General features: G+C 41.4%; 1 protein-coding gene across 3 annotated transcripts in view; it reads right to left on the reverse strand.

Moving 5' to 3' along the window:
- agap3 (ArfGAP with GTPase domain, ankyrin repeat and PH domain 3) overlaps nt 1-9,591 on the reverse strand; it is a 402,421-nt gene extending 392,830 nt beyond the window's left edge. The window contains exons 1-3 of one of the 3 annotated variants that reach the window (XM_061979365.2): nt 9,514-9,591; nt 9,314-9,379; nt 8,444-9,242 (exon numbers count right to left, since the gene is read on the reverse strand). In XM_061979365.2, the coding sequence (XP_061835349.1) occupies nt 8,444-8,789 (346 nt within the window). In that variant the 5' untranslated portion in view covers nt 8,790-9,242; nt 9,314-9,379; nt 9,514-9,591. Of the gene's footprint in view, nt 1-8,443; nt 9,269-9,313; nt 9,380-9,513 lie in introns of all 3 variants that reach the window. The other 2 variants (XM_061979366.2, XM_061979364.2) reach the window with 2 other exon arrangements.
- Nucleotides 9,592-10,033: the final 442 nt, after the last annotated feature.

The raw sequence follows: 10,033 nt of genomic DNA on the forward strand, positions 1-10,033 counted from the left end.
CATTTAACTCGGCAGTGAGGGAAAAAAAAGCAATCAACCAAAAAGGTAACGCCACACTTAAGCGGGATGCACAATACCACCTGTTAATCCTTCTGTCACGTGGTGTGTGCCTACATGCATGGTGGGGAATATCAATTAAGTATTTTCCTGCAGAGAGGCAGCAGGGGTGAGGATTTAAGTGCTCGATGTCATCACTTAATCAATTATAAATACACAAAAATTCTAACCTTCTGTTACCGTTCGGGGATAAATTCTAGTGTAAAGGTATTTTTACTTGTTGCTTTGTGCGCTTTAATTTAATTGTGCATATGACAAGAATGTGAGTGCGAATGTTGTCTGTCTATCTGTGTTGGTCCTGTGATGAGGTGGCGACTTGTCCAGGGTGTACCTCGCCTACCGCCCGAATGCAGCTGAAATAAGCTTCAGCACCCCCCGCAACCCCGAACGGGACAAGCGGTAGAAAATGAATGGATGTATGACAACTGAATGTATTTTATCTACACCTTTACATTTCAATTTGAATTGTGATTGCTTTATGATGATTTTCATTGCAAATAATGCAGTGCAGCCACAGATCTAAGAATCTGAACTTTCAGTATCCTAATGACACACAGAATGCCTAAAATGTATATTAAGCATGCAAAGAATTGCACTGAGGATACAATTATATGATAAAATAACCTAGACAATGTTTCCCAGACCAATAAGAGCTAGCAATACAATTTCTGCTTTCAAAACTGCCGACAAATATTGCAGAGAAATAACTCCAAAAGTAGCCTAGTGACAAAGATGAAGTGATGTTTGTCAGCATATCGCAACATAATCCATTAATTAAGGCTATTCAGATGGCAGCTTTGGGGCCAAAGTGACACCGTTCCAGTTCAGTTCAAAACTTGGGAGACACACTTTTGCAGCAAATTCCTAAAACCACTAGAGAGCTCCGGTTGTATAGAACAACTTGGACAACTGTTTACCATGAATTGATTTACGTAGACCCCGACTTAAACAAGTTGAAAAACTTATTCGGGCGTTACCATTTAGTGGTCAATTGTACGGAATATGTACTGAACTGTGCAATCTACAAATAAAAGTTTCAATCAATCAATCAAAAACATTGGCAGATTCTTCCATTGACATTTTAACCTTGCTGGCAAACATGGAACACTTGGGTCCAAACGTGTGATTTACTTAACTAAGGTATTCCTCAAGGCACCCCTTTAAGTCCTCTCCTTTTTGACAATTGCAAAAAAACTATCATGACATAATTAATGTAACGAAGGTGTTGCTGTGGCTTGTTTACTTCAAATGCAGTCAGTAGTCATTTGTTCAACTTCTTTAGTTACATTTGTGGTGTACCTCATTTTACATTTTAGGTCCTCTCTTTTTTATCATTTGGGCTATTCAACTGGGGGCATGCAAGTTCAGATCAAAAAATGTGTGAGAGACTCACATTTTTGCAACAGATTATTAAAAACACTACAGCGCTGTCATAGAGATAATTGTTGGCTATTTTTATTGTTATTGGCTATTTTTGCAAAATGTCCCTAAATACAGCAGAGCTAATAGCAAATAGACCCAAATTAAATGTCTACTGTAGAAGATGCTGGTTCTCTGGAATAATAAAAGAGAGAAGTCAGGATATGTGGCCCCCAAAACAATTTAGTTGACTATCCCTGCTATAAGTGTTTGCCGTATGCATGCTGTCAAAAGATTACATGATTAAATCAAAGCAAACAAAATAGCAAATCTGAGCAACGCCAACTACAGTGAGAAATTCCTCTGTAAACAATTGCATACAGTATGTTGGTGTAGTTTAATACTTAACCATAAGGACAGTAAAACCAACCAGCAGCCCTCCCATTCTTCAGTCAGTAGCGCTCTCTCTCACACACACACACACACACACACACACACACACACACACACACACACACACACACACACACACACGCGTGCGCGCGCACACAGACAAACACAAACACACACAAACACACGCACACAAAAAGAGTACATTCCTTCTTTATATTTGAGCGACCATTTTTACTACAAAGAACAAAATATAAATAAAATGTGGATATATTTTAGAGTACCGTATTTTTCGGACTATAAGGCGCACTTAAAATCCATTCATTTTCTCAAAACTCGACACTGCGCCTAATGTATGGAATAATTTTGGTTGTGCGTACCGACCTCGAAGCTATTTTATTTGGTAGATGGTGAAATGATAAGTGTGACCAGTAGATGGCAGTCACACATACAGTAAGAGTTACATGTAGACTGCAATATGACTCAAGTAAACAATACCAACATTTTATGTTCCATTGAAAATATAGAACATTACACACGGCGCTCAAAAATCTGTCAAAATGTTTTAGTACGACTTTGGTAAGCTCTGAAGCCGCACCGCTTGATGGATTGTACTGTGCTTCAACATACAAGTGTTATTATGGTGTGTGTTTAAGGTAAGACATATTATCTGGCATTTTGTTTCGCAATATTATGCAAAAGCAACTGTTCTTACCTTCTGGTACCTGCTGATTTGTATTTGGGATCTGCATAAGTCCTGAAAAATTGCGCGCCTCCGCCTTTGTAGTTCGTGTCGACACCGTAGTCGATAAGCTTCTTCTTTTCTCTATCTTCTTGTTATGGGACATTCATCATAATCCATGCAACATTTTGACCAAAGAATCACCATCACATGTTATGTAGACCACAAGGAAGTGTTTTACATTTAGAAAAAAACAAAACAATAATATGACTCCTTTAATGCGCCTTATAATCCGGTGCTCCTTTTGTATGAAAATAGACCTGAATAGACCCGTTCATCGGCAGTGCGCCTTATAATCCGGTGCGCCCTATGGTCCGGAAAATACGGTAGTCAGTTTACAATAGACTGACAAAAAAAGCACAATTACAAAAAGAAATACAAAAAAAGCTGAAATGTAGATACAAATTCCTAATAATACAAAAGTCTAAATATGTTTTTAAATATATAAATATAAATTAATATACTACTTATTTAAATAATTTTCTTTTTGCCACCCAAGCCCTCCTGTTTCCAGGGAATTATTCCTAAATTTGTAAACATTAACAAAAAAAATAATATTTTGAGGAAATGTTGACCTAATCAAGTAAGTATGGATCACATATTGATACTACCCATGGTATTGACCAATTAATGGATCAATCCACCCTACTCTTGCATGTCATGTACTGACTGTAAAAATGCTGACACACCAGCAGGTGTTGTCATATTATCCTCTATAGACTCTTATTAATCTATTTGTTATTTTCCTGTTAACAGCTGCTTACTTTCTTATGCAACGTAGTTCCATCTATACTTTCTAAACTTTACTAGATAGTTTAGCGGCTAGCTTAGCTATTATATGTATAGTCTCGTCCTCCATTGATAATAATACGTCATAATGACACTTAAGATACTAAGAAATGCAGTGTATTTGCCATAAAGGGTATGATTATTATTAACTTAGGGGAAGTGGCTCATCGGTGTGTATGCAGGGACATAGCTGCTAGCCGCTTGTCAGCTGGGGGACTGAAAAAATAAATCTGTGTTTGTAAGAGAGATAGACCGATTATCGGCGCCGATATTTGGTATTTTGATGTATATCGGTATCTGCTTTTTTTTTTAAACGGAACTCCATCAGCAGATACAATACATACACAATTGCATACCAGTATTCATTTTTTAAAGAATAAAAAATATTCTCATTGTCAATTAGAGGTGTAACGGTACACAAAAATGTTGGTTCGGTACATACCTCGGTTTAGAGGTCACGGTTCGGTTCAATTTCGGTACAGTAAGAAAACAACAAAATATGAATTTTTTGGTTACCGTATTTTCCGCACCATTAGCCGCACCTAAAAACCACAAATTTACTCAAAAGCTGACAGTGCGGCTTTTAACCCGGTGCGCTTTATATATGGATAAATATTAAGATTCATTTTCATAAAGTTTCGATCTCGCAACTTAGGTAAACAGCCGCCATCTTTTTTCCCGGTAGAACAGGAAGCGCTTCTTCTTCTACGCAAGCAACCGCCAAGGTAAGCACTCGCCCCCATAGAACAGGAAGCGCTTCTTCTTCTACTGTAAGCAACCACCCGCCCCCGGAAGAAGAAGAAAAAACGCGCGGATATCACCGTACGTTTCATTTCCTGTTTACATCTGTAAAGACCACAAAATGGCTCCTACTAAGCGACAAGGATCCGGTTCATGAAAAGACGCAATCTCTCCATCCGCACACGGATTACTACCGTATTTCACAGCAACTGATATTCCTGTGAACCGCACTGTGGAACGGGAGCACGTACGGTGAATATTCGCACCACAGGGAATGAGAAGTCATCCTTCACTGTGGTTCTAGCTTGCCATGCTAACTTCCACCCATGGTGATATTCAAAAGGAAGACCTTGCCAAAAGAGACCTTTCCAGCCGGCGTCATCATAAAAGCTAACTCGAAGGGATGGATGAAGAAAAGATGAGCGAGTGGTTAAGGTAAGTTTAAGTTTACGCGAAGAGGCCGGGTGGCTTTTTTCACGCAGCTCTGTCCATGTTGATATACGTATGTTTGTGATTGCACATTTGCGTACATTTTGGGAGTGAACAGAGTTGTTAGAACGCTGGTTTTTAATATATTATTAAAGTTTGACTGACCTATCTGACTGTTTGACATTCCTTTAGCGCAGTTAGATGCGGCTTACAACACGGGGCGGCTTATTGGTGGACAAAGTTTTGAAATATGCCGTTCATTGAAGGCGCGGCTTTTAACCCAGGGCGCCTTATGGTGCGGAAAATACGGTATTTATTTACCAAATTTGTAAACAATGGCTTCATCCTTTTAACATTGGGAACATTATAATAATTCTGCCCACGTTAATCAACATTAAACTGCCTCAAGTTGTTGCTCAGATTAAATAAAATGACAAAACTCTTCTTCTACATGTAAAAAGTGCAACATTAAACAGTTTCAAGTCAACTCATCATGCTTAATTTATTACAGCATTTGGGAAGCCTGTAGTTGATTTTTATTATGTAAATGTTATATTTTTATCAACATGTGATAACAGGGACCCTGACATTCAAAACTAGGCTGCTCCATTACTAATGATTAATGTAACTATAACTGAACAAATGGTACAATAGCAATAGGAGAGACTATTCATCCCTGAACACCATGGAGTTCATGTAGGCTTTATGATGCAGTGACATTATTATATCAACTATCAGAGACAGAAACTCTTCATTTAACATAATGTCCTTTTTTGCTGCTTCTACACAGCTCAATCAACAAAGAAAAAGGTAAAGTGAAATAACAGACAGACAGGGCTTTGCTGTCCATAACACACACACACACACCGCAAAATGAGCTAACGGTATGCTAAAAGCTAATTAGCCTTCACCTCAAGCCAGGACTGCGAGCGAGCTGAAGCTGCCGTTTATGTTTCTAGAACGTCAACGGGCTCATAGTGATGTTACTAGTAGTTGACTGGGAGGTGTTTATTATCATTTGGGGAGAGGCCGCAGCCTGATGCTTACCCGCTAAACACCTACCTGCTCATCATGACGCTGGAGCAATGACTACATGCGCTCTGAATACGCACTGCTGATTGGCTGTTACCGCTGAGTGTGTAACCAATCAGATGGTTGTGTGGGTGGGACAATGCTGCGTGCTGCAGAGTACTGACAGAGACAGGCAGAACGAAGCGGAGCAGCTTGTTAAGACTTTAGCTACATAATATGTTCGTGTGGAAACTCGTTCGGTACACCTCCGAACCGAACCGAAACCCCCGTACCAAAACGGTTCAATACAAATACACGTACCGTTACACCCCTATTGTCAATAATTCTCCCCAAATATGTTTTGATATCTGACAAGGCATTTATTTCAGTACTTGCAAGAATTCTTCCCCGGTCTGCTCTGTGGCGTTCACCACGACGGTCATGCGGCCACGCCCCCCTTTCGCTCCTTCTTATGCAGTGCTGGTCACATACAGTACATCTCCTCTAAATACATGTCAATATTTCCATTTTTTGCTAGGAAATCCAGTTTTTGTCCTTTCTTTGAGTCTTCCCGGTCTCGTTTTGTTTGTTTTCGCTCGAAAAGCATCTAATAGGAGTGCGGGTTCATTAAAGGAGCGCTGCGAGTTTCATGTTCCGTGATTCAATCAAATAACAGAGATGGATGAACATGAAAACAGAAAAGATATCTCTACTAAAAATCCAAACTTAGTGTACATATCTTGAAAAATATGAGACTTATTATATGTAAGTCAAGAAGAGCAGGCAGCAGCTCACACATTCTCATACTTTCTGTAACATCGAGGAAGAAATTACCATATTTTCTGGACCATTGGGCGCATTAAAATGAGTCATATTATTATGATTTTTTTCTAAATGTAAAACACTTCCTTGTGGTCTACATAACATGTGATGGTGGTTCTTTGGTCAAAGTGTTGCATGGATTATGTTTTACAGATCATCTTCAAGCCGCTTTCTGACAGTCGCTTCAGGGTGCGCCGTTTTGTGGGCGGTCTTATTTACGTGGCTCACCTTCGGCAGTGTCTTCTAGGCCACCTACTCAGTAGCCTAGTGGTTAGAGTGTCCGCCCTGAGATCGGTAGGTTGTGAGTTCAAACCCCGGCCGAGTCATACCAAAGACTATAAAAATGGGACCCATTACCTCCCTGCTTGGCACTCAGCATCAAGGGTTGGAATTGGGGGTTAAATCACCAAAAATGATTCCCGGGCGCGGCACTGCTGCTGCCCACTGCTCCCCTCACCTCCCAGGGGGTGAACAAGGGGATGGGTCAAATGCAGAGGACAAATTTCGCCACACCTCGTGTGTGTGTGACAATCATTGGTACTTTAACTTTAACTTCTCCCCGTCATCTTTGTTGTAGTGGTGCAAGGACGGGAGTGGAAGAAGTGTCAAAAGATGGAGCTAACTGCTTTAATGACATTCAGACTTTACTTAAATCAATAATCCAGCAGCATCTCCTCATCCGGAAACAACACCGGAAATGTGTACCGTGAAAAAACGCCCGACCAGAACTCTAATAACTAAAGTTCCTTGGGTGAATAATGTAAACTCACTACACCGGCATGTTTTAGCACTTTCATGGCGAGTTTACTGACAGACTAAAGTAAGAAATTTACACTACTTTATATTAGAAATGGCAACAGCGGAGGATGAATGTCCCACAACAAGAAAATAGAGAAAAGAAGAAGCTTATTGACTTCGGACTACAAAGGCGGACGCACACATTTTTTCAGGATTTATGCAGATCCCAAATACAGATCAGCAGGTACCAGAAGGTAAGAAAAGTTGCGTTTGCATAATATTGCGAAACAAAACGCCAGATAATATGTCTTACCTTATACACACAACATAATAATACTTGTATGTTTAATGCGCTGACAAGCCATCAAGCAGTGCGGCTTCATAGCTTTCCAAAGTCGTACTAAAACATTTTGATAGATTTTTGAGCACCGTATGTAATGTTCTATATTTTCAATGGAACATAAAATGTTGGTGTTGTTTACTTGAGTCATATTGCAGACTACACGTATCTCTTATGTTTGACTGCCATCTACTGGTCACACTTATCATTACATCATGTCCATCCATCTTCTACCGCTTATTCCCTTCAGGGTCGCGGGGGGCGCTGGAGCCTATCTCAGCTACAATCGGGCGGAAGGCGGTGTACACCCTGGACAAAAATTAGTCTCCTCAGTTCCCAAACATTTACTGAGTGTTGTTAAAAGGAAAGGCCATGTAACACAGTGGTAAAAATCCCCTTGTGACAACTTTTGTGCAATGTGTTGCTGCCATTAAATACTAAGTTAATGATTATTTGCAAAAAAAAATTGTGTTTCTCAGTTCGAACATTAAATATCTTGTCTTTGCAGTCTATTCAATTGAATATAAGTTGAAAAGGATTTTCAAATCATTGTATTCTGTTTTTATTTACGATTTACACAACATGACAACTTCACTGATTTTGTACAATTAAAAAGGCTGCTATGCATGGTTAGTAGTAAAACAAATGTCTCCTTTACCGTCACTGTGCAAGATAACAACATTAAACCAGATAAGTGAGACCATAACAAGCCCAATGACATCCATCGTGGCTTTTCCACTGTAGCTTGCTACATTATGATTTGCTGCCTAGTGTGTGTCAGCCTTTGGTTTCATGTGACATGCAGACAGCTTCACTGACAAGCGTTCAAATCAAACAAACAATCTTTGCAAGGAGGTCACACTCCCATCTTTATGGAGTGCAATGCATGCAGTGAGACAACAAGGCACCCAAAGTGGGATTGTTGACAGTGTGGTGGGCCCACAGCAGCACCCCCCCACCCAGAACTCAGCCCTCAATGAATGAAGCCCTGAGAGCAGAACATGGTTCTCTGCCTGCACACCCACCTTCAATGGAGATCACGTGCTCTCGGATCTGGTTCTGCAGGGCCAGGTCGTCAATGCGCTCGATCAGGTCGTAGATGGCGTAAATGTTCGGATGGACGGACTCGAACCGATGGATCTCAGCCCGGATGGCGGCGGAGTTGGACAGGACGAACTGCGAGGCGGCCGGGCCGGACTGAGCCGCTTGGCCGGAGACGGTGCCCGAGCCGAACTGGCCGCCGCCGGAGCTCGCGGACGACCCGGACCCGAACTGGGACGGGATGGACTGGGGCACGGGCACCGGGGCCGGCACCGTGCCCGGGGTGGGCATGGCCGGCTGGGACTGCGGGACGCTGGATTGGAAATTCATCCTTCGGCGTTTCTTTGAGTGGCTACGGGACTTTGTCGTGTGTTAACAACAAAACAACAACCGAACAAAAGACGTCCGCGCGGGTCGTGGTGTTGTGGACCAGAAGCATCAATAGTTGCTCGCAGATTGCAACAAAACGCCACGACTCTCGCTCATATTCAAACTTGGTGCATATTCCGTTCTTTGGCCAGATGTACCAGATTAGGGGCGCCGCTTTTTTTCGTCTCGTTTCCCCGTCAGCCGACCACTTGGACGCGGCACTCCTCGGTGGGCTCCACCGCTCTTTCGGGGCGAAGCAGGGAGACAATGGGCTCGGCTTGTGCACGGCGCCCCGGTCCGCTGTCTTCAATGGTCGCTTTCAATTTGGAAGTAACGTCGAGTCCTCCTCTGGCCAAGTGGTCCCTGCCCAGTACCCTCCTCCGCATGCGCCTACGTCACCATCACGTCATCCTGCTTGGGATGGGGGAGGGTGTGATTCGCTTCGGAGAGGAGGGAGAGGGGTTGAAAGTCGCAAAATAACCTACCTGGCGGTTATGTAACTGCAGCAAAATTCTCTTTTTCACACGGTATAGCTTCTACTTCGCGCATTGCTGTAACATTTTCACAAAGCACGTTTTTAACATATATATATGTAACAGGGTCAATTATGTCTTGTAAATAATGTATTTTATAATGTTTTATTATTGTTACAATTACACAAAATGTGCAAGTTACATGTAAATACCTGAATATTGTTCGATGTTTTGTCAATGTGGAACCATTGTCTCGTTGTCCCTCCTACTGCAATAATTACTGTGACACCTGTCTTTTTATATGCGTTGGACAAGCCTTCCAACTTCCCTTTTGTCTACGATAACGGGAGAGGTAGGCGACCATGCGACGACAGAAAATGTATTGTCTTGTTAAGAACTTAAGTTCACTTTCTTGTTCATTATTATATTTGTGTAGGGACTCGACGATGGCAAAACGTTATTGACAACAATTGTATTCTGTGTATTATCAGGTATGTTTTTATTTCACTGGTGTACGTAACTGCCCTTTTGTCTACGATAACGGGAGAGGGGCTCGACGATGCGATAATTGCTTTTTGCCGATATCCGATATTCCGATATTGTCCAACTCTTTAATTACCGATACCAATATCAACCGATATATAAAGTCGTGGAATTAACACATTATTATGCCTAATTTGGACAACCAGGTATGGTAAAGATAAGGTACTTTTAAAAAAAATAAAATAAGAT

This window comes from Nerophis lumbriciformis, linkage group LG19 (genome assembly GCF_033978685.3).
Source record: "Nerophis lumbriciformis linkage group LG19, RoL_Nlum_v2.1, whole genome shotgun sequence".
Classification (NCBI taxonomy): domain Eukaryota; kingdom Metazoa; phylum Chordata; class Actinopteri; order Syngnathiformes; family Syngnathidae; genus Nerophis; species Nerophis lumbriciformis.